Consider the following 23,958-nt stretch of genomic DNA (forward strand, 5'->3'; position numbering starts at 1 on the left):
AAAAGCACCAGACAATGATAATACACCGGCACAGATGGAGACAACGATACAAACTGGGAGACAGAGAGGAGGGACAATATGGCTCCCCTCAGTTCTGGCGAGGCTGCGGAATTGCCAGACAGTACTTATCTGGAAACATCCTAACTAGAAGCTTCTTCCGGCGCCGAGGCAATCGACTCGCCCCTCCACCGAGTCCCTCAGAGCCCCACCCCTGCCCAAGTCTGGGTGGGCGCTCCTTATGGAAAAGGCGAGGGGGATGACAGGGGCAGCCACCACCCCTCGGCCGCGGGTGTCCGCAGGGCGGGAGCATCGCTGCCCCAGCCCGGCCCCTGCGGCGCCAGGGCTCCACCCCCTGACAGGCATCAGCCAATGAACGGTTCCTGCCGCCTGCCTTTAAGAACCGCGCACACTCTCCCTGCTGCGGACGCTGCCGGCCTAGCACTCCAACGGAGTTTCCATGGAGACCGAGGCTGGGCCCGGGCGGCCTAGCGGCGTTGCCATGGAGACAAGCCCCGGGCTGGGGCTCCGAAGCCCCGGCGCTCTGCTGGCTCAAAACCCCGCGGAGCCGCTGTGCGAGGCCGGAGCCGCAGTGGCGGCAGCACGCTGGGACCTGCGGAAACACTCTTTGCTCATCGTGATCGGTGATATCGGTACAGAGAGTCAGCTGAGGGCCGTGCGGGCCCACCTTGAACAAGGTGAGCCTCTGTCCTGGCCGTGCTTGGGGCATCCTCCATCCCGTGCTTCTCCGCCATCTGTGTACGTCTGCATTCTCCATCCCTAGGTTGCACTGACTGAGATCTGCGCTCCCTGTTAATCTGAATCATCAGCCCCGGTCACCTGCATCTTCCATGTCGTGCGTCCATATCGTCTCTAGCTACCAGCCTTCGCTTCCCCATCCCTCCCGCACATCCCATGGCGTTCCGCAACGCCCCCGAGGCAGGGGAGCTCTACACAGCCCCTGGGGCCACTCTGGTCACACCCCTCCCACACGCAGTGTCTGGGGTCAAGTGTCTTGAGAGTCCTCATCATCCCCTGGAGAGTCCATGTTCCTACCTTAGTTTCTTCTTTAGGGTCCCTGAACAGGAACAGGGTGCTTTCTGAAAGCCGCGGACAAATCTTAAATCTCTCAGTGCCAGCGGTAAACCTAAGAGAGTGACCTTCGTGGCCAGAAGCTCCTCTGTCCTCACCTCCCTCTCCAGTTGCCTGCCTGTGGCGCAGTGCTGCGGAGCCCCCTGCGGGTGGAAGCAAGCTGCGGAGGGGTGGAGGCAAGGAGGGGGCATAGAAGGAGAGTCTAGAATAATGTTTAGCTGTAAAGCCCAGGAAGGCAGTCCCCAGTATCTGGGAACTGGCCCTTGTGTCACCTCTATCACAATTGGGCAACTCTGCAGGAAAATGACTACATACAAACTCATTAATGACCAAGTTTAGCTTAAACTCTGCCCTTCTCTCTCTGGCTGAGGCAAAGCTCAAGAAAGGCACAGGACGTCTTAAAGACGTCAGTGAGGCTGATCATGGCAGTCCTTATCCTCTCTCTGTCCTTACCCCTTCTGTGAGCTTTGGAAGTACTCCCCTAAGTCCACCTCCACTGACCTTATCTAGAGCCCTCTTTTTTTCTTTTTCTCTCACAGGGATTCTCTCCTGGAACATTGACTTATCATCTTTTGACTTGAACCAACAATTGAGACTCTTCATCACCCGGCACCTAGCTCACTTCTCCTCAGAGGTCAAAGGTTAGGACTAGTGTCATTTGTCTCAGTTCTTTGGGTGAGGGTTGATTACAGAAGAGCAGAGGTCCAGTCTCTCTGGCAGAGCTGGCTTTGTGGGAGGTTTGGGTTGGGCAGAAGGGAGGGACTCTTGGGGGGAAAGTTGCAAGGCTCCAAAGCTATCCTTGCATACCCAGGACCCTTTGCAGACAGTTGGTATGATGGTGGAGGGAGCCTGCAGAACAGAATTTCTACCTGAGAAGAGGGTGGTTTATGGACAGCTGTTGACATGCACTAAGGGAATGAGGTACTGCTATTGAGTGATCAATCATCTCCCATGCAAAAATCCACTCTCTTTTTGTGTTCCCCTTTCTGTATATCCTAGTCTCCTTGCTTCTCTTTATAGAGACCCGTGAGTCCTCCAGTCACCTTCCCAGGTCCTTGTTTAGCACTTTCCCCTCAATTTGTACAGCCTACGGTTTCAGGATTTCTGGTTCCTCCTTCGGTTCAGCCAACAGATCTCCAGAGCAGAGCAGAATCCCCGTACCAAAGGCTGATGAGCACTATCAAATCCAGGGTGGAAGCAGGGTCTCCTGGATTTGCAGCCACAAGAGCTAGTCACACTCTGAGATTTGGCTCTGAGATCAAAGTTCACAGGATTCAGTTTCCCATTCTGCTGGGTGGGAGAAATGGGTTAGGGATTTAAGAAAATATTTTAGGAGCTATCATTCCATGTCAGCATCTGTGGGGAGACTGCAGAAAGCCCTATGTCCCATTATAAATTGGTGGGCATCTGGTCATGATACCGGTAAATGCTGACACGCCAGTCCATATGCCAATGCCTTTATGGAATATAAAATCCAACCAACTCAACAGTCACTGCCACCAAGTGACTGAAACCCTATCTCATACAGATAGGTCTCAATTATCCAGTGTAGTGGATAATCACCTCCCCTTCTCTTCATACTCCTCCTGCTAATTGCCCCATCTTTAGTCATTTCCCTGATCACTGACTCCTCTAGAGATGCTCCTAGAGAGAGGCTATGAGAGGATTAACATATTCCTTTATCCTAGGAATATGTGCAGCATTTTAAAAAATGTGAAGCTGGCATCTCCTTGATGTGACTGGCTTCTTGTGAAGCTAGCCACTCACTGTTTTGAGACTGCCTCTGTTTAGAATTATTCATGTCATGGCTTCCTCCATTAGCACTGATGATTGAAAATTGACAGTGTTGCCATTTATTACTCCTGGGATCTCTGGTGCAAGCTGGATAAGGCGATGACAGCAGATGAAAATGAAGGACTGAATTGAAGTTTGGGGGGATATCTGCTGATGTTAACAGTTCACACTGAATTCTCTAACTTTGTCCTCTGGGCCACAGAAACTTAAGAGTAGGCTGCTTCCTGGAATGGTGTAAGAATGAACAGAACTTAAACCGAAATGCTTAGCCATTCTTCAGATTAACATTCGGGGATCCTTGGGAAGATACTTACAGAGAGATGCATAGTTACCCTCAGGCATCTCTCAGAAATAAGCGCTACTATATAAACACCTACTTGACCTTTTTTTAATCAAAGAGTTTTGCCGCGGTGTCCGCCAGGAGCATAGGACAATAGTCCCAAGATCAGGGCTCACTTGAGCATACTGGATTTTTTTTAGGTTTGGACATTTTCATGGTGGCCTGTCTATGTCCCTGGAGAACAGTGGAGAATTTCCTGGAAAAACCCACATGGCTCAAGACAGCCACAGCCCCACCCCGGCTGGCTCCTCTTTCAGCTGTCCCCACAAACAACAGTCAGTCCAGAGCAGCTGCAGACACTGCCCCGCCCTTCAGCCTCCCACTGGAAGAGAGGCAAGGGGAACCAGGCTGCTGGGGTGGGCGTAAGGGTATATGCTAGTACATTATGACTTAATCCTTTCTGCCCACCCCACAGGCAAGGCCACCATCCTTCTCACCTCTCCTCAACCCTGCGGCACAAAGCCGAGAAAGGGGACAAACATGTATCCTACAGTGCCAGGGCAAGTGCAATCTTTCCTATCCACTATCCACTCCTCACTGTCTCGAACACAGAAAAGAAGGACCCACTGATGGAGAGTCAGTGGCCCAGCTCCTTCTAGCGGTCAAATCTGGTAAAGGCTTTCTTTACAAGGTGAATTTTGCGCCAGAAAGTCTCCAGTGGTGACTTGGGGCCTTCCTTTCTAAATCCTACAGAGAATCTGGAGCTTCCAAGCATTATAAAACAAACCCAGAAACTATTAGGACATGGAAAACTGAGTTTAAACAACACTCTGATACTTCTACTATTGGGCACCTACAGGAAAGGGAGAGACTTTCATAATATATAATTCATGATTGATATTTTAAGACTCTAAGAAACATACTGAAGGATGAGTTTTAGGCCTTCTGTTACTCTCCATTACCACTGATGTGCTCTGAAGGTGGTAGTTCTGTTACTTCTGCAAACATGAAAGTCATTCTGTATTAATATAGTAGCTCACTGGCCCCTACAACTGGGGTCTGCACTGCTGTCTGAAATGGGAGAGCAGTGAACATGAATAGTATTTTAAGTCCCTTCCTGCAGGCATCTCCAATTCTGGGCTTACTTGGGAGATAAGGGTATACTCTAGAGTTGGTCTGGTCTGAGATTCTGATTAGGATTTCCCTGATCATAAATCTTCCACAAAAGGGAGACAGACTTCCAGTGCCATGTGTGCACTGCAGGTTTAGGATTCTAGGAGTGAAGCACTTTTTTTATCTTCTATGCAATTCATTCCTCCCTGCATTATTAAAAGGTGGTGCTAACACTATGCTCATTTTATAGTTCAGGAAACAAGCTTTCAGAGAGGTTAAGTGGCTTGTTTAACAGCATGATTAATAAAATGGTGGAGTCACATCTCAAATCCAGGACTTCTAGTCGCATTTTGGGTCTGAGCTCAGGCCTCTCTCTCTTCGGCATCTCATCATTTCATTGCAGCAGAGCCTAGGAACACAGCAGGTGGAGGGTCAGTTGTGGTGGGTGGCTGTTCAGAGGGTGAGGGCTGAAGGAAAACTCCAGCGTGAGTTGCAACTATGCCCAGGGTGTGGCCCTTGGGGGCAGCAGCTGAGAATAAGGGTGGGCTCTGCATTGGGCTGGGAAATGTTATTTTGTTCTCAAGCCAAATGTCTACTCAAGTTTCCCTCTTAGCACGCTCCAGAGAGCCCTAGAAAGCAGGTAGGAGATAGAAGGTTTGAGGTGGGAAGAAATAAGAAATATGAAGTTGCAGAAGGGAGGCGTTTTCCTTTTGTGATGCTCAGAACTCAGCCTGGTTTGTGTTGTGTATCTCTGCAGATGGCCTCCTCAATCCAAATGGGGCTGTTGCCATGTTGCTGCTTTGCATCTCCGGATCTAAGCAAGGATTCCTCCTCCTCTCCCCCCCCCCCCAGTTCTGGTGACTCAGCTCCTCCTCTCCTCTGGCTACAGTTAAGCGGGGGGGAAGGGGGATGCTGAGAGCAAAGACTATTTTGGCTTCTCTGACCTTCAAAAGCAGCTCTTGGCAGTCTGGGGCAAGGGTGGGGCTGGTGCTGGGGTTTGAGTGGGTGGATGTCAATGTGTGGAAGGCATTAGGAGTTGGCCAGGACTGGGGAGGGTTGATGGAAGGGAAGAGGGCAAGGAAGGACTCTGTGGGAGCATGAGCATCACTGGGTTGGAACTGTGTGCTAGAGCTCTCGAGATCCTCCCTTTGAGTCTTTTGAGTCCTGAGACAGAGGTAGAGACTAAGGGAAACAGGACCAACATTGGAAGGATCAAGATAGTATAAGAAAGAGACGTCAGAGAGAAATAGAAAAGTACAGAGACAAGGAGAGCACAGGGACCCAAGACCCTACAAATTCATAAGATTTGTTTTAACCCAAAGAGTACTTTATGCTGCATTTAATTGGCCTGGGGCCCTGGTGATCCTCCTTGGTCCCTGTTAACTCTTTCACTGAAAAGCAGAAAGCACCCAGCCTCTTCAGATTCAATGACCCAAGAATTCCAAGTATCAGTGCTAGTGTGGGGCTAATTGGCAAAGAACTACATACGGCTCCCAGGGTCCCTGTGCCCCACCCCAGATGGGCTAGGGATCAAGTGTCCACTCCGGAATTTCAACCTACCCTGCAATCTAAAATGAGACTTATTTCTACCTTCCCCTGGTTTCTGCAGCTGTGGCTCAGAAGCCCACAGAACTCGGCACAACCCCATCCCCAGCCTTCATCTCAAGCAGTCCCCTCACTCTTCATTCTTGCGGGTCCCAGCCTCTTTGTCTCCTGCTCCTCCAGGAATTGAAGGTCATTCCCTGGATCTGAAGGGAGAGGCGGCAGATGGTTCCTGAGGAAAGGGGGAGGGCCCAGGCAGCCCATACCTCCTGTATCCCTGCAGTGTGCCCTAACACAGGGCTTTTGGCTGGTACTAAAAGAGTATGTCTTGACTAAACAGCATCGGGGCGGGGGGAGAAGGGCCCTGTGGGCCATTGGAGACCACCCGGGCTCTTTGAGCTGCTAGACAACTCCTCAGCCCCCCAGAGCCAAGCAGAAGCCCCAGAGCACTGACATGATGAAGGCAAAGAAACAGTTAAGTCTCCAGTGCCTCGTCATGGACCAGCCCCTCTTCCCCGCCCAGGCGCCGCCCTCCCCATCAAGCGCCCCCCCCACCACCCCAAGTGCGGCAGACTCTTCCCTCAAGCTGCCGGCTGAGGCCGGAGCTGCAGCCTCCATGAGGGGCTCCCGCCCACACCCCAGGGTAAGAACCTAACCAAAGGGCTTTGCATGGGGGGTGGGGGAATGCTGCGGTAGGGTTAATGGGAAAGGAGTTGATACCTAATCTGGTGTGTTTGGAATTAGCCCAGCAGGATGGGCAAGGTGGGGGAACAGAGAGAGAAGATGAACATTACTGGCTGTGGGATCGGCCTGGACCCAGGACCAGGTGGAGGCCAGTGGGGCTCGGGACTGTGACAGTCCACCTCTCAGGCTGGGCTGGGTTGGGAGACATCAGCCTTGGGGCAGCAGCAGGGGGTGGTGTCACTGGCTCTGCCTGGCAGCCCGTGGTGCTGGAGGAGTTTGGGGGCTATGTCTTCGGGCAGAGGCAGAAGAATCTGAAGGAAAGGTGGATGTTATGGGACTGCGCCTAATGGGAGGGTCTCTGGTGTCAGCTGCTGGATTGCTCAGCTGCTCCTATGCTGGGGGTGAGCAGAATAGCGAGTTTTTGCCAAGTAAGGGAAAGTGGGGGACACTGTGGGGGGAAAAAGGGAGGAAAGGGTCATTAAGACGTGGCACGCGCCTCTTCGCAGACCAACCTATTCGCAGTGGGCTCCCCGCTCCCCATTCCCTGCAGCCAGCTTGAGACCAGGACTCTAAGCCCCCACTTCTGGCTCCCTCTGGAGATTGAGAGGCCACTCCGGAGATTGAGAGCACTCCCTCCCCAGCAGCTGCCCTGCATTCGCAGTCCTGTCAACCCCACAGGTTCCAAGTCTCAGCCCCACCCCCACCCCATCTCCGCTTCTCTTCCCAAGATGGGGGCTCTGGAACAGAGGCGCCAGTTTCTTCTCCCTCTCTGCGTCCCCCCTCCGCACCCCCCATGCAGAGGCAGCCAAGAAAATGACTTGTCATGCTGGGGTGGGGGGTGGGGGCGGAGCTGGAGTCTGAGCTCAGCGCGCACACTCACATACACTCACACACTGCGGCATACTGCAGCTGCCCAAGCGGCAACCCCCCTTCTGCCTCACTGCGGAGACACCTGCCCTCCTGCCTGCTCAGCCTCAGCACCCCAGCCCACCTCTACCTGGGTCATCACTGGCCAAGGGGAAGTGCCCCTGCCTCATAAGAAGTCCTTTCCAAAGAAAAAGGAAAAACAAGTCAATTCCCTTCAGTGGGATTGCTGGGGAGCAGAAGAGAGAAATAGGGCTTTCTCCCAGGCCTCAAAAGGAGGGGTGCAGGATATAGACCATGTAGTTGCCGGTCAGAATTGGAGAGCACATGGGTGAGGAAAAGGGCCTTTCGCCAAGACAGGAACGGGGATCAAAGAAGTCTAGTGGTTATACACAAGGGACTGTGAGGAATGGTCCACTGAGGGGAGGAAGAGTGGTAGCTAGAAAGCAAATCAGTCTGTACCGCAGCTATTTCTCTTTAGACCCTCCTAGCTTGAATGTGTGGCCCTGTGCGTATATGTTGTGAGGAGGGCAGGAACTGCCTACGCTAGCCTGGCCCTTCCTTGAACCTTGATACCCCTCACCTGCCCAAGCCCTGCCCCAGCCTGTCTCTAAGGTGGTTCTCATCCTCTGAACTGATCTCAAAGCTTCCCTCGGTTCCCAAGTTAATAGAAGAGAACCCTTGAACTCCTTTTGGGCCCCACCCACCATCCATGAGGTTTGTTCTTCCAACACACCGTCCATAGCTCATTTCCCCTGCAGCTGTAAGTGCATCCCATGCTGCTGGATCTGCTTGATCCTGGCACTAGGGCTCTTCCCCTTAACAAAGGCCCTGGCCCCAGGCTTCTCTCATCCAAACCCCAGAAAAAGGAGAGGGCTGGGTCCCATAATCTAGGGGACAGATGATGAGCTCTCCCACCAATATCTCCCAGACAACCCACTCGCAGGCCATGTGTTCAAGTCTGTCTGCAAGGAAGGGCAGGAACAGAGGATGGCAGCATCCTCCTTCCTTATTTTTGAACCTGCCACTTTCTTTTTTGGCTGCACTGCTTGGTGTTTCCTGTGAGTCTGGAGAAGGGAAGTAGATAGGGAATTTGAGGCTGTCTTGTCTTTCTAAGTGGCCTGGGAAACATTCTGAATCTCTCCGCCCTTATTTGTTTCTTGTTTGTGGACCCCTAGCTCGAGTTTGTGGCCTGCCATCTCCATGGCAGAGGGCCCATAGGAGAGGGGCAAGGATGAGAGAAGAAACGATTCACATGGGATGGGTTGTGGGGCAGTGAACCAGGCCTCTCTTGTGTCTGGGGCATATGGAGGTGAGGTGGGAGAGGGAGTTGTGGTGGAAACAGTATGTTTGTGGGCATGCTGGTAAGCACAGGCTTGGCCTCTGAGGAAGTAGAGAACAGAATGAGAAATTACAGGCCTATTTCTCCTCTTTGAATTGTAAAACCCCAAAGGTTTAGAGGGATAGAAACTGAGTCTTTTGGGATGGGAATTCTGGCCTTGGATAGGGGATGGAAAGGAGGATGGCGAGTCCATAGACACTGCGAAGAAGTGTTATTGTCCTTATTTCCAGGGATTCTGCTGGCGCGAAAGCCCAGGACAGAGGCAGGCTAGTGGGGAGAGAGCTGAGTAAGGATCATGATCCCGGGAGCCCCTCCTCCAGCAGAGCCCCCCATCCCCAGGCAGCACCAGGAGCTTAGTGCTCGAGAGGGACAAAAGCTTCTTGTCACTAGGGCAGCCTGAGGCAGGAGTTCCAGGCGGAGGGGGTGGGGGTACCAGACTGAGCAGACAGAGGGTGTGGCAGATGAAGGGAGTGAGAAAACTGCCAGTGTAGGAGAGGGGGAGGAGAAAACCCTGAAAGGGAAGGGCTAGAGGAGCCAGTTCCTAGACCTTACTCAGCAGTATCCAAAGTGGCAGGATCTAAGGATAGCTAGGCTCCTCTTTCCCCTCAGCCCCATTTTCTGATAGTATATTCTTTTCTCTCCTGCCCCACACAGTGCCTCTCCCCTTTAGTCTATACCCGCTCTCTTCAATACAAAATCCTGCATCTCTCCCTCCCTCAGGCCAGAGGACCCTCTCCCACCAGAGTGAGATCCTAGAGACCATCATCCTGGTAAACCCCAGTGCCGACAGCATCAGCTCTGAGGTAAGACCAGGGCCTGGGCCTTGCCACGAGGGCCTGCTGGAAGCGCTATCACCCACCTCTGCCAGTACTACTGCTGTAAGGCCAAGAATTCCTGGACTTGGCTTTGAACCATCTAAGCTGCCTTATGCTCCCCAGCCCCACGCTGGAGATGCTGTAGGCCTACCAGTGGGGAATGTGTCCTTGCAGTACTGCTGGGAAGCAGGAACATCCAGTGCCCTTCCCTGGGTTTCCTACATCTGTGACCACTCCCCGCTTTCCCTTCCAGGTTCACCACCTCCTTAGCAGTCCATCAGCTCACAAACTACTGATATTGAGTGGGCAAAGTTTAGAGCCTGGGGGAGACCTCATCCTACAGAGTGGTACCTACTCTTATCAAAACTTTGCCCAGGTCCTTCACAACCCAGAGGTAAGGTCCATGTCTGCGTATCTGGGAGGAACAAAAAATGGGGTAGGGCTAGAGCTGTGGGGAGGGATCCAAGGATGGGAAAATCTCATGTTGCTTGACCAGAGCGAGCTCTGGCTGAAAGGTAGGAGGAAATCCCCTCGCAAAGTGGTGGAGACCAGCAGATTGAATCTAAGTCGGGTTAAGGCAACCCCAGGTCTCTACCTGACCTGATCAGCCTTTCATCTCCCATTCTTCTAGATTGCCCAATTGCTCAGCAATAGAGACCCTGGGATCCAGGCCTTCCTCACTGTTTCCTGCTTAGGGGAGGGTGATTGGAGCCACCTGGGCCTATCCAGTGGCCAAGAGACCCTGCACCTCCAACTAAACCCTGAGCCCACGCTGCCCACCATGGATGCTGTGGCCGAGTTCTCCGAGTATGTCTCTGAGACTGTGGATGTGCCATCTCCCTTTGACCTGCTAGAGCCCCCCACCTCAGGGGGCTTCCTCAAGCTCTCCAAGCCTTGCTGCTACATCTTCCCTGGTGGCCGCGGAGACTCTGCCCTCTTTGCCGTCAACGGTTTCAACATCTTGGTGGATGGTGGTTCTGATCGCAAGTCCTGCTTCTGGAAGCTGGTGCGGCACCTGGACCGCATTGACTCGGTGCTGCTCACACACATCGGAGCAGACAACCTACCAGGCATCAATGGGCTCCTGCAGCGCAAAGTGGCAGAACTGGAGGAGGAGCAGTCACAGGGCTCTAGCAGCTACAGCGACTGGGTGAAGAACCTCATCTCTCCTGAGCTTGGAGTTGTCTTCTTCAACGTGCCAGATAAGCTGCGGCTGCCTGATGCCTCCCGAAAAGCCAAGCGCAGCATTGAGGAGGCCTGCCTCACTCTGCAACACCTAAACCGCCTAGGCATCCAGGCCGAACCTCTGTACCGTGTGGTCAGCAACACCATTGAGCCTCTGACCCTCTTCCATAAGATGGGTGTGGGCCGCCTGGACATGTACGTCCTCAACCCTGTCAAGGACAGCAAAGAGATGCAGTTCCTCATGCAAAAGTGGGCAGGCAATAGTAAAGCTAAGACAGGCATTGTGCTGGCTAATGGGAAGGAGGCTGAGATCTCGGTGCCCTACCTGACCTCTATCACTGCTCTGGTGGTTTGGCTACCAGCCAACCCCACTGAGAAGATTGTACGTGTGCTTTTTCCAGGGAATGCTCCCCAGAACAAGATCTTGGAGGGCCTGGAAAAGCTTCGGCACCTGGACTTCCTGCGGTACCCTGTGGCGACACAGAAGGACTTGGCCTCTGGCGCTGTGCCTGCCAACCTCAAACCTAGCAAAATCAAACAGAGGGCTGACAGCAAGGAGAGCCTCAAGGCCACTGCCAAGACAGCTGTGAGCAAGCTGGCCAAACGGGAGGAGGTAGCCGAAGAGGGAGCCAAGGAAGCCCGTTCAGAACTGGCCAAGGAGTTAGCCAAGACAGAGAAAAAAGTAAAGGAGTCATCTGAGAAGCCCCCAGAGAAGCCTACCAAACCTGAGAGGGTGAGGACTGAGTCGAGTGAGGCCCTGAAGGCAGAGAAGCGAAAGCTGATCAAAGACAAGGTGGGGAAGAAGCACCTGAAAGAAAAGATATCAAAGCTGGAAGAGAAAAAAGACAAAGAGAAAAAAGAGATCAAGAAGGAGAGAAAGGAGCTCAAGAAGGATGAAGGAAGGAAGGAGGAGAAGAAGGATGCCAAAAAGGAGGAGAAGAGGAAAGATACCAAACCTGAGGTCAAGAAAATTTCCAAGCCAGACCTGAAGCCCTTTACCCCTGAGGTGCGTAAGACCCTCTACAAAGCCAAGGCCCCTGGCAGGGTCAAAATGGACAAGAGTCGGGCTGCTCGTGCAGAGAAAGAGCTGTCTTCCGAGGCCCAGACACCCCCAGCCCAGAAGGGGGCTGTACCACCCCCAATAGTCAGTGGGCACAGGGAACTAGCTCTGTCTTCACCAGAGGACCTCACACAAGACTTTGAGGAGATGAAGCGTGAGGAGAGGGGGTTGCTGGCTGAACAAAGGGACATAGGACTAGGAGAGAAACCACTCCCTCCAGACACTGCAGAGGAGCAAGCCCCGAGCACAAATGGCCAGGGGATACCACCCTCTGTCCCAGGGCTGGAACAAGAAGAGCCTATGATGAAGGAGAGAGAGGTTGTCTCAGACATCCCTGAAGAACAAGGTGGTAAGGATAGAGGCCCAGACTCAGGGGCTGAAACAGAGGAAGAGAAAGATACCTGGGAGGAAAAGAAGCAGAAGGAAACAGACAGGCTCCCTGATAGAACAGAAGCCAGAGAGGAAAGTGAACCCGAGGTAAAGGAGGATGTGATAGAGAAGGCCGAGTTAGAAGAAATGGAGGAGTTGCACCCTTCAGATGAGGAGGAAGAAGAAGAGACAAAGGCTGAGGGTTTTTACCAAAAACATATGCAGGAAGGCTTGAAGGCAACACCAAGGGGCAGGGAGGCCCTTGAGGGCCGGGAAGTAGGACTCCAGGGCAAGGCTCCTGAGAAGGAGACCTCGTCATTCCTAAGCAGCCTAGCCACACCTGCAGGAGCCACTGAGCATGTCTCTTACATCCAGGACGAAACAATCCCTGGCTACTCAGAGACAGAGCAGACCATCTCAGATGAGGAGATTCATGACGAGCCAGAGGAGCGCCCAGCTCCACCTAGATTTCCTACAAGTACATACGACCTCCCTGGGCCTGAAGGTCCCGGCTCCTTTGAGGCTAGCCAGCCTACAGACAGTGCTGTTCCTGCTGCCTCCAGCAAAGGCTATGGAGCGCCAGAGACTGAACTCACCTATCCCCCCAACATGGTGGCTGCCCCTCTGGCTGAAGAGGAGCACGTGTCCTCGGCCACCTCAATCACTGAGTGCGACAAGCTTTCTTCCTTTGCCACATCCGTGGCTGAGGACCAGTCTGTGGCTTCACTCACAGCTCCCCAGACAGAGGAGACAGGCAAGAGCTCCCTGCTGCTTGACACAGTCACAAGCATCCCCTCATCCCGCACTGAAGCCACTCAGGGCTTGGACTATGTGCCATCAGCTGGAACCATCTCACCCACCTCCTCCCTGGAAGAAGACAAGTGCTTCAAATCACCACCCTGTGAGGATTTCTCTGTGACTGGGGAGTCAGAAAAGAAAGGAGAGATTGTAGGGAGAGGTTTGCCTGGAGAGAAAGCCGTGGGAGAGGAAGAAGAGAAGACCACAAATGTAGAGATGTCTGAGAAACTTCCTAGTCAATTTGGAGCCCCGATGTTTGGTGCCCCTGGGCATACCCTACATCCAGGGGAACCAGTCCTTGGAGAACTGGAGGAGCGCTGCCTCAGCCCGGATGATAGCACGGTGAAGATGGCCTCTCCTCCACCATCTGGCCCACCCAGTGCCACCCACACACCCTTTCATCAGTCCCCAGTGGAAGAAAAGTCTGAGCCCCAAGACTTTCAGGAAGCAGGCTCTTGGGGAGGAACTAGGCATGCACCAGGTGAGGGCAAGGAAGATGCTACAGAGCAGATAGTTAAGCCAGGGCCTGAAGAGGTCACACTAGAGGAGGAGGGAAAAGTGCCTCCTCCCAGGAGCCCGTATGCCCAGGAAACACCTGTCAGCATCGTTGGGGGACATACAGGCTGCACTATCGAACTGTTACCAGAACAGGACAAAGCAATAGTCTTTGAGAGTGTGGAGGCAAGAGAGCCCACAGGCCCAATTCTGGGAACAGAAATCCTTCCCAGAGATTTGAGAACATCACTCCAAGAACCTGGTGAAACTCAGAAAGATGAGGTGCTCCAATTTCCTGACCAAAGCCTCTCCCCTGAAGATGCAGAGTCCGTATCTGTACTCAGTGTGGTCTCCCCAGACACAGCCAACCAAGAAACCATCCCCAGGTCTCCCTGTGACCTGACAGAGCAGCAGCTACACAAAGCCCTTTGGCCAGAGGTATCTCCGGAAGACACCCAGTCACTTTCTCTCTCAGAAGAGAGTCCCAGCAAGGAGACCTCTCTCGATATCTCTTCTAAGCAGCTCTCTCCAGAAAACCTTGGCACCCTCCAGTTTGGGGAACTAAGCCTTGGAAAGGAAGAAAAGGGGCCTCTGATGCAGGCTGAAGACACCTCTCACCACGTAGTGCCTGCATCTATTCCAGAACCCCATGCATCCACAGTGTCACCTCCCACAGATGGGACCACTGCATATCCTGCTCTGGCAGACATCACAGATGAGAGCCCTGATGGAAAATTACCTGCCAGCCCCTTCTTTCATTCTACATTGTTGGGAGATGGGAAGCACTCACCTGGTGTGATCAGCAGCCCTGGTGAACACATTCTGACACCTGATAGCTCCCTCACCAAGAGTCCTGAGTCTTTGCCAAGCCCTGCCATGGAGGGCATTGCCATGGAGTGGGAAGGTAAAGTTCCAGAGGTGAAAGACAGAACCCCAGAGCAGAGGGACAAGGGACCTGAACCAAAAGATGAAGTCCTACAGCAGGACAAAACTCTGGAGCAGAAGGATATTGTTGTAGAGCAAAGGGATACAGCCATTAGTCAGAAAGATAAGGCTCTGGAAGAAAAGAACAAGGCTGTAGAACAGCAAGATGAGGCTTTAGAACAAAAAGGCAGAGACTTAGAACAAAGGGTCACAGTCCTGGGACACCAGGACAAGGCCCTGGAACCAAAAGACAAAGACTTAGAACAAAAAGACAAGGTTCTGGAACAGAAGGACAAGATCCTAGAAGAAAAAGATGAAACCTTAGAACAAAAAGTCAGAGATGTTGAACATAAAGACAAACCTCCAGAGGACAAGGTCTCTGAACCAAAGGGCAAGGCCTTAGGACAGACAGACGAAGCCCCTGAACAGAAGGACAAGGCTCATGGACAGAAGGATAAGACCTTAGAACAAAAAGACATAGACTTGGAACAAAAAGGCAAGGCCCAAGAACAGCAGGACGAGGCCTTGGAAAAGAAGGAGGAGGCCTTAGAACAAAAATACTGGGCCTTGGGACAGAAGGCTGAAGCCCTGGAACAAAACAATAAGGCTGTTGAAGAGAAAGATAAGGCTCTGGAAGACAAGGACAAAACTCAGGAGCAGGAGAGCCCAGTGCAGGAGGATAAAACCGTGAAACCAAAAGAGAAGGTCCTAGAGGAAAAATCTCCAGAAAAAATTGAGGCTGTACAACAGAAGGAAGAAGCTCTGCTAGAGCAGACCAAAGCTCTCGGTCTGGAAGAGAGCCCAGTGCAGGAGGACAAGGCCCGGGATCAGGGAGAGAAGTATTGGAAGGAGCAGGATGTGGTCCAGGAGTGGCAAGAAACATCTCCATCCAGAGGGGAGCCAGTTGGAGAACAGAAGGAGCCTGCCCGGACATGGAAGGACACATCTCCTGAGCAGGAGGACAGGTACTGGAGGGGCAGAGAGGATGTGGGCCTAGAACAGGACCCATACTGGAGGGAGCTGAGCTGTGAGCGCAAGGTGTGGTTTCCTCATGAGCTGGATGGCCCGGGGGCCCGGCCACGGTACACAGAGGAGCGGGAGAGCACTTTCCTCGATGAAGGGCCAGACGATGAACAAGTGCCCCCACTGGAACACACGCCCCAGAGCCCCTGGGCCTCAGACTTCAAGGGTTTCCAGGAGTCCTCACCACAGAAGGGGCTGGAGGTGGAACGTTGGCTTGCTGAGTCACCAGTTGGGCTGCCACCAGAGGAAGAGGACAAGCTGACCCGCTCCCCTTTTGAGATCATCTCTCCTCCGGCCTCCCCACCTGAGATGGTAGGACAGAGGGTTCCTCCAGCCCCAGGACGAGAAAGCCCTATCCCAGAGCCTGAGCCCATGCCACCTGTGAGGAACGAGCCCACCACCCCCTCGTGGCTGGCTGACATCCCACCATGGGTGCCCAAGGACAGAACCCTGCCCCCTGCACCCCTCTCCCCAGCTCCAGCTCCCCCCACACCTGCCCCAGAGCCACACACTCCTGCACCCTTCTCCTGGGGCACAACTGAGTATGACAGTGTGGTGGCTGCAGTGCAGGAAGCAGCAGCGGAGTTGGAAGGTGGGCCATACTCCCCCTTGGGGAAGGACTACCGCAAGGCTGAAGGGGAAAGGGAAGAAGAAGGTGGAGCTGGGGCTCCTGGCAGCCACCCTCAAAGCTCAAAGGTCCCAGAGGCCAGCGAGAGCCATGCCACCAAGGAGCCTGAGCAGATGGAGCCCGAGCAGAGAGAGCCCACACCCTATCCTGATGAGAGAAGTTTTCAGTACGCAGACATCTATGAGCAGATGATGCTTACCGGGCTTGGCCCTGCTTGCCCCACTAGAGAACCTCCACTTGGGGCAGCTGGGGATTGGCCCCCACGCATCTCAGCCAAGGAGGAGGCTGCTGGCCGAAACCCATCTGCAGAGAAGGAGCTTTCATCTCCTGTCTCACCCAAGAGTCTCCAATCTGACACCCCAACCTTTAGCTATGCAGCCCTGGCGGGACCCACTTTACCCCCCAGGCAGGAGCCTGAGCCAGGGCCGAGTGGGGAGCCCAGCCTTACCCCACCTGCAGTGCCCCCCCGTGTTCCTATCCCCCTGAGCAAAGGCCCAAGCCCCGCTCTTAATGGTAATATCCTGAGATGTAGCCCAGATAGGAGAACCCCATCCCCCAAGGAATCAGGCCAGGGTCACTGGGATGACAGCACTAGTGACTCAGAGCTGGAGAAGGGGGCTCGGGAACAGCCAGAGAAAGAGGCCCAATCCCCAAGTCCCCCTCACCCCATCTCTGCAGGGTCCCCCACATTGTGGCCTGAAAGTGAGGCACAGACCAGCCCTCCCTCGGACTCACACCTGGGTCCTGCCCGACCCAGCCTGGACTTCCCTGCTTCAGCCTTTGGCTTCTCCTCATTGCAGCCAGCTCCCCCACAACTGCCCTCTCCTGCTGAACCCCGCTCGGCACCCTGTGGCTCCCTTGCCTTCTCTGGGGACCGAGCTCTGGCCCTGGCTCCAGGGCCCCCCACCAGAGCCCGGCATGATGAGTACCTAGAAGTGACCAAGGCGCCCAGCCTGGACTCCTCACTGCCCCAGCTCCCATCACCCAGCTCTCCTGGGGCCCCTCTCCTCTCCAGTCTGCCACGACCTGCTTCACCAGCCCTGTCTGAAGGCTCCTCCTCTGAAGCCACCACACCTGTGATTTCGAGTGTGGCTGAGCGCTTCCCTCCTGGCCTGGAGGCTGCAGAACGGGGGTCTGGAGAGCTGGTCCCAGGAATGGAACCAGCTGCCCACAGCCTCTGGGACCTCACTCCTCTGAGCCCAGCACCCCCAGCTTCACTGGACTTGGCCCCAGCTCCAGCTCCAAGCTTGCCTGGAGACATGGATGATAGCACTCTGCCCTGCCGCCTGGAGTGCACAGGGGCCCCCACCAAGAAGCCAAGCCCCTCCGAGAGTCCCTCTGGGGATTGTGCCGCCAATGGCCCAACTGAAACCAGCCCCAACCCCCCAGGCCCTGCCCTGGCCAAGGCTGAGAAAGAAGCAGCTGAGACCTGCCTTGCCTGGGAACGTGGGGACTGGCCTGAGGGAGCGGAGAGGAGTTCCCGGCCTGACACACTCCTCTCCCCTGAGCAGCCACTGTGCCCTGGAGGGGCTTCTGGAGGCCAACCCAGAAGTGGCTCCCCTGAGGTTGAGGCTGGGCCCCAGGGATGTGCTGCTGAGCCCCGGCCCCACCGCGGGGACCTCTCCCCATCCTTTCTGAACCCACCTCTGCCCCAGTCCACAGATGAAGGTGACCTCTCAACTGAAGAAGCTCGGCTAGTAGGGAGAGGGGGGCGGCGCCGGGCAGGGGGCCCAGGGGCCACAGGGGGCCCATGCCCTGTGGCTGATGAGACACCTCCAACATCAGCCAGTGACTCAGGCTCCTCACAATCAGATTCTGATGTTCCACCAGAAACTGAGGAGTGCCCATCCATCACAGCTGAGGCAGCCCTCGACTCAGATGAAGATGGGGACTTCCTGCCTGTGGACAAAGCTGGGGGGGTCAGTGGAACTCACCATCCCAGGCCTGGCCATGACCCACCCCCTATCCCTCAACCAGACCCCCGCCCATCCCCTCCTCGCCCTGACGTGTGCATGGCTGACCCTGAGGGGCTCAGCTCAGAATCTGGGAGGGTAGAAAAGCTACGGGAGAAGGAGAAGGCACAGGGGAGAGTAGGGCGCAGGGCCCCAGGCAGGGCCAAGCCAGCATCTCCTGCCTGGCGTCTGGATCTTCGGGGGAAACGCTCACCCACCCCTGGTAAAGGGCCTGCAGATCGAGCATCCCGGGTCGCACCCCGACCACGCAACACTCCAAGCCAGGTCACCCCAGCAGAGGAAAAGGATGGACACAGCCCCATGTCCAAAGGCCTAGTCAATGGACTCAAAACAGGACCATGTAAGTATAACATGAAAAGTGGGAGAGACGATGGGTTGGGGTTGGGTGTGGCTGGTCAAAGACTCCAGGAGTAGGAGGGATTGTGGGAGGAAGAAGATTGCTAAAAGTGTTCTACTTTACCTCTCCAATGAGTCCTGGCTTGTCTCTACAGCGGCCTTGGGTTCCAAGGGCAGCTCTGGCCCCCCCGTATACGTGGATCTCGCCTACATCCCGAATCATTGCAGTGGCAAGACTGCTGACCTTGACTTCTTCCGTCGAGTGCGTGCATCCTACTATGTGGTCAGTGGGAATGACCCTGTCAATGGCGAGCCGAGCCGGGCTGTGCTGGATGCATTGCTGGAGGGCAAGGCCCAGTGGGGGGAGAATCTTCAGGTGAGTGCCAAGGGATGCCGAGGAGGAGGTCTGGTCGAAGCTTACTCTGAGGCAATAGTGGAACACAGTCTCTATTCATAAAAGGACTGAGCCCTTCCTATGGGCAGTGGACTACTTCCTAGACCATCAGGCATGATGCCCCATCCTCATGTCACATCAGGCATTTCTTGTCTCCCTCCTAGGTGACTCTGATCCCTACTCATGACACAGAGGTGACTCGTGAGTGGTACCAGCAGACTCATGAGCAGCAGCAACAACTGAACGTCCTGGTCCTGGCTAGCAGCAGCACCGTGGTCATGCAGGATGAATCCTTCCCAGCCTGCAAGATTGAGTTCTGAAAGAACCACTCTCCTTTCCCCAAGGATCTGCTCCCCCAACTCCCTTAGAGAATGGCTATTGCTGAGTCCTTTGGGGTTGAGGGACGTGGGAGCTGGGGTGGGGGAGACAGGGGACAGGATGTCTTTCTTATTGTGGGAACTTGGGCTGGGCTAAATGCAGGGGTTGTCCCTCCCCCTCATCCATACCTGAGAGGAGTTTCAAAACCAAAGGCAACAGGGAGAGGATAGAAGGAGGGTAAAAATTAGATCATCTGATGCCTGAGAACCCTGGAGTGACCCCTTCTCCTAACACTACCAAGTGTTTGTATTGGGTGGGAAGTAAGGATGGGTCTCAGCAACCTCCTCCCTCATGGAGTGAGATCATATCCCCAAACCCAGGGACCTCTTTATCTCTATTTAGCCTTCTAAGGAAGGATCTCCAGTAGTAATTTATGTGATCTGAGGGCAGGATTCTGTCAGTGAGGTGCCCAGAGCTGCGCCCTTTCCTCCATCTCCCATTCTCTTACCCACCAGGGTCTGGGTTCCAGCAGGGGTCCAGGGGTCCAGGGGTACACTGCTGCTACACTGTCCCACTGCTTCCCTCCATATCTGAATGTCTCAATCCAAAACTTGAAGCTCTTTTGACCAATAGACTGGTGAGAGAAGAAAGTTACTTATCCTCCCAGCCCCTGCTTCATATCATTCACATCCCAGAGCTGTGCCCAGACCAGGCCTATTGGGCAGCACAAAGGGGCAAGGAGAGCCCAGCCCCAATCCCAGAATTCTTCCAAGCTCCCTGACCTTTTGAAGTTTTCACCCACCCATTCCAATTATCCTCATCCCTTGTCATCCCCTGCTTGGCTTCTCTGCATGTGGTCATCTGCTGTGGCCTGGTGTGTAATGGGTTAAAAATAAGCCACTGCCTGACATCCCAACATTTGACACCCCAGCAACATGTGACTCCCCCAACATTCCACTATGCCATCCTGCAGCTGAAATGGGAACACTGGCTGCCTTTCCAGCCCCAAACTCTTGGACAGAGGATCTGGGAGGTAGAAGCCATGCCAGAGAACTTGGGGAAAATGAGAGGGAGGAAGGGAAGAAGGAGACGAAGCTGAGCTAAAGCTGAACTCCTACTGAATAAGATGAAAACAGGCTGGAAAAAAAAAACACCCCAGGAGAGGACCTCTCCCCAAGCAAGCCAATGAGCAGCCCTGCCAGACTACTGCCGGACTGAGAAATCCAGACGCTCGTCAGGGCTCGGCTTCTCTGCCAAATGACTGTGTGGAAACCAAAATGAGCCGGCCTGTGTTCTTCCTAGCTCCCACCCTCCCCGTGCTGCTGTGCTCTGCTCCTCCCCACACTTCCCTGCTATAGTTCCCAGCTGCTGTAATGGAGCCGCCTCCAACTCTAACAATAAATTCAAGTTCATTACAGATGCTGTAGTGCTGCTTAAGCTTTTTCTGACTGCACAGTGCTTAGTTGCTGGGCCTTGGCTTCTACCTCTCTGCTTCTCCCAGCACTGTCATTTATCTCAATGTCTTTGATAACTGGAAGCAGCTCCAGGACCCAAGGAGGCCAGAGAACATAGGGCGGATAAAGGGAGAAAAAGATACAGGGAGCCAGCCTAATTTCTGAAAATGAGAATGCCAGAGTATGAGGAAGAGGGGCCTAGGATGGGGAGATACATTTGGTTTGGGGGAGGGAAGAGGGGCAGGGTTTCTGGGAAGGGGATCTACATACTTTGGGGTCAAGAGCCAAGGACTGAATAACCAGCATTAGAAACCTGGAATAAGGGAACGCCAAAGAGGCAAAGAGTTGAGAAGCCCTAAAAGATCCAGAGCCTATTGAGGTTGTAAAGAGCACTCACCTGTGCAGTTAGGAGTTCCACTGAGTAAATGCTGGATTTTGCCCTGCAGGGAAACCCTTTATAGTCCTGGTTATGTCAGGAGAGGCCAGGTTGTGAATGTAAATATATGGGAAAGGAAATATTCCAGTCCTCCCAGTGTTCTGGGCTTGCCCAATGTAAATATGTCAAGGAGGCAAAGAAAGACCATAACCCCTTTATATCAACTCCTCCTAACACTCCAAAGCATCAGAGTGAAAAACTAAGAGGGTGATTCCAAGAATCTGGTGAGAAGGCAAGCACCCAGTGGTGCTTCACAGAGCTAGAAAGTCTATCTCCCACAATACTACTCATTGAAGACATTTTGGGATGGTGGGCTGACTGCCACTGGGACCTCCTAGGATGCCTGATTATTTTATAGTCCCTTTCCACTCAACTACAACAGCTTTTGACTGGTTCAGATTAATTTAGTCACAAACAGACATGATGGATTTATACTCATTCATTCTTGAATTCACAAGGACATCATCACCACCATCACCATTCTTATTATTTCATATTTATTGAGCACTCATAATGTTCCAGCCACCCCACTCCAATGACTGCATTATTCCTCCTACCCACACCCATGCCCATCCCCATATCTTTGGGAAAAGCTTCATAATCACACCTGACCCTAAAGACACAATGATAAAAGGACATACCTCTTGGGAAACCTGGAGTGTTTGGTCTTTGGCCAGTCTGTCCCTGGCACTACTACAGAAATATATATAATCTTTGCTCATGTCTGTACAATATTGATCTCTGCTGATTGCTTAAAATAGAACCTGATTTTCTCTACTACATCATCTCTTAAGCCAAGTAGCCCTACAACAAAAGGAGGCCCAGCTTCACAGATTGGCCAAGTACCCCCAGAGCATTTTAAGTAGTTACTCTTAAATTTTCACAGCAATCTAATACCTATTTTTCCCTGGAGCTATTGCCCAGGGAAACAGGTCTGGGGCAGAGGGGGAACTTGGGATGACATATAAAACACCCATAAGCCCAATCTAAAGATTAGTGGCTACAATGGATGTTTGGGAAGGGGACTCGCTTTTTTCCCAAACATTGCAGACAGACATCCTGGGCCCTCCTGAGGAGTGCTAGCAAACACAAGAGTCCTCCTGAATGCACATATGGTCTAAGGGTACCTTGTGAAGTTGTGAATATTTCCCCAGAAAAGTGGAGACCTTGGAGTCCCCTTTTGCACTTGCTGTCCCCAGATGGTGTCTTCAGCAGTTAGGTGGCATTTCCTTTAACAATCTGGAATTTCCTGGGATGCTCAGAGGTTGGGTAATGATAGATCAGCCCACCCCTTGATGGAAATCCTATTCAAGTCTAATGGCCACGTGAGGAGTCAATGGCTGCTTTGAACATGAAATTGGTTCCTTCTCAAGCCCAGCTCTGGCACAGTTCTTGGCTTCATGCCAAGAGGACTGCTTCCTCAGACACCTCTGGTGAGATCCAAGGTCTTATACTGGCAGGTGAGTTAGCCAACAGAAGAAGTTGCTAGCTCAAATAGCTGGTTTAGTGTGATACCACTAATGAGAACATGATTAATCACATGTTGCTGGTGGGAGGGGTTAGTATTGGTCACCAGCTAAAGACTGGCTCTGAGGGTTTGGATCACTAGATGGATACTGGGCTTGGGGAGTATCCTCTCCAGGCAGCTGGTCAGTCACCTCAGGGACCACCCAGGACTGCTGATTATCAACCTCAGGGACTTCCTGAACCTGCAGATCATCCTCCCCCGGAAACTCTTGGGATGGTTTATCAACCTCAGGAATGTCCTGAGACAATAGATTGACTGCAGAAGCCTCTAAGGCCAGCCTGCCAACCTCTGCAAAGAACTCCTGGCATGGCTGGCTGAGCTCCTCAGGGGTCTCTTGGGCTGGCTTGCCACCTTCCACATGGATTTCCTGGACCAGGCCACCAATCCCTACAGGGAACCCATAAGCCAGCCTGCCAACCTCCACAGGGACCTCCTGGGATGGCTGGCTGACCTCCTCAGGGTTCTCCTGGCAAAGTTGGCAAGCTTCCGCAGAGATTTTCTGGCACAGTTGGCTCGCCTTCTGGCATGGCTGATGGATCTGAGGAACCTCCTGACATATCTGGTCAATGTTGTCATGGTTCTCCTGGCATGGCTGGCTGATGTCAGGGACCTCCTGGCATGGCTGGCTGATGTCAGGAACCTCCTGGCATGGCTGGCTGGTTTCCACAGGTGGTTCCTGTGAAGCCTGGCTTGGTTCAAAAGGCCCTTGCACCCCTTCAATGGGGAGCTCTTGTTCTCCATTCCTAAGGAGCAACCCAAGGCTTTGACGTTCTTCAATCATGTGTGAACTTACAGAAGGCTGATCACTGAAGCCAAAAGGGCAGTTACCATCCACTGCAGTGGGGGAGGAAGGACCAGCACTGGACACAGTGCTGGAAGGGCCACTGCTGTCTGTAAAACAAAGTCAGGAGACCAAGTCAGGCAAGCTGGAAGAGTAGGCTCTATTCAATGTATGTAGTTCAAATGCCAGAATATACAGACTTGAGGAAAGAGGGTCTGAATTCTTCCTAAGCTATGCAGAGACTGCTCAATTAGCCCAGCTCAGGAACTGTTGCTCTGACCTAATGTATACTACAGGAGTACACAGGAGCACTAAGGTACATCTAAGACTTCAGGAGAGTGATGAGGCCCACTTCATCCAGTTCTTTCACAAATGTACCCCCAACCCAACTCTGAATTCCCAAGGTCATTTGGGAGCATACCAATGCTGTAATCCAGTGGTTCATAATTAAGGGTATATATCAAAAGTATGGGATATTTTTTAAAAATACAAATTTCTAGGTTCCATCTCTAGAGATTCTAATTCTGTAGGTTAATGTAAACGTGTGGGGTGGAGAGGGAATGAGGTCACTATATTTTGTTGAAACACTCCCAATTAAATCTGATGTACATCTTTTGTTAAGAATCATTTCTTTAAAGCAGTCAACATATTTCTGGGGCAAAGGTAATCATTGTTTATAGCCCAAGAGACAATTAAGCAGGAGAATGTAGAAAAATCTTATGAATGAGAACAG

General features: G+C 53.0%; 4 protein-coding genes across 23 annotated transcripts in view; 2 read left to right on the forward strand and 2 right to left on the reverse strand.

Annotated features, from left to right (window-relative positions):
* Window positions 1–1,197, reverse strand: part of TP53BP1 (tumor protein p53 binding protein 1) — a 100,188-nt gene extending 98,991 nt beyond the window's left edge. The window contains exon 1 of the mRNA XM_081829487.1: window positions 1,054–1,197. The gene's annotated coding sequence lies outside the window, so the exon portion shown is untranslated. The remainder of the gene's footprint in view (window positions 1–1,053) is intronic.
* MAP1A (microtubule associated protein 1A) lies at window positions 416–20,443 on the forward strand. Of its 2 annotated transcripts, XM_006731684.3 has the most exons (7): window positions 416–695; window positions 1,629–1,730; window positions 9,429–9,511; window positions 9,777–9,917; window positions 10,155–18,318; window positions 18,470–18,690; window positions 18,873–20,443. In XM_006731684.3, the coding sequence occupies exons 1-7, from the start codon at window positions 458–460 to the stop codon at window positions 19,026–19,028; spliced, it is 9,105 nt and encodes a 3,034-aa protein (XP_006731747.2). In that variant the 5' UTR covers window positions 416–457; the 3' UTR covers window positions 19,029–20,443. The 2 variants fall into 2 exon arrangements, with proteins under 2 accessions (XP_006731747.2, XP_030882225.2); XM_031026365.2 differs by lacking the exons at window positions 416–695; window positions 1,629–1,730 and adding an exon at window positions 6,437–6,461.
* SERF2 (small EDRK-rich factor 2) overlaps window positions 17,957–23,958 on the forward strand; it is a 152,098-nt gene continuing 146,096 nt past the window's right edge. The window contains exon 1 of the mRNA XM_081829548.1: window positions 17,957–17,962. The gene's annotated coding sequence lies outside the window, so the exon portion shown is untranslated. The remainder of the gene's footprint in view (window positions 17,963–23,958) is intronic.
* PPIP5K1 (diphosphoinositol pentakisphosphate kinase 1) overlaps window positions 21,397–23,958 on the reverse strand; it is a 46,399-nt gene continuing 43,837 nt past the window's right edge. For all 19 annotated transcript variants that reach the window (XM_031026360.2, XM_031026359.2, XM_081829501.1 and 16 more), the window contains one exon: window positions 21,397–23,335. In XM_031026360.2, the coding sequence (XP_030882220.2) occupies window positions 22,476–23,335 (860 nt within the window). In that variant the 3' untranslated portion in view covers window positions 21,397–22,475. The remainder of the gene's footprint in view (window positions 23,336–23,958) is intronic.

This window comes from Leptonychotes weddellii, chromosome 9 (assembly GCF_054177405.1).
Source record: "Leptonychotes weddellii isolate Sample4059 chromosome 9, ASM5417740v2, whole genome shotgun sequence".
Taxonomy (NCBI): Eukaryota; Metazoa; Chordata; class Mammalia; order Carnivora; family Phocidae; genus Leptonychotes; species Leptonychotes weddellii.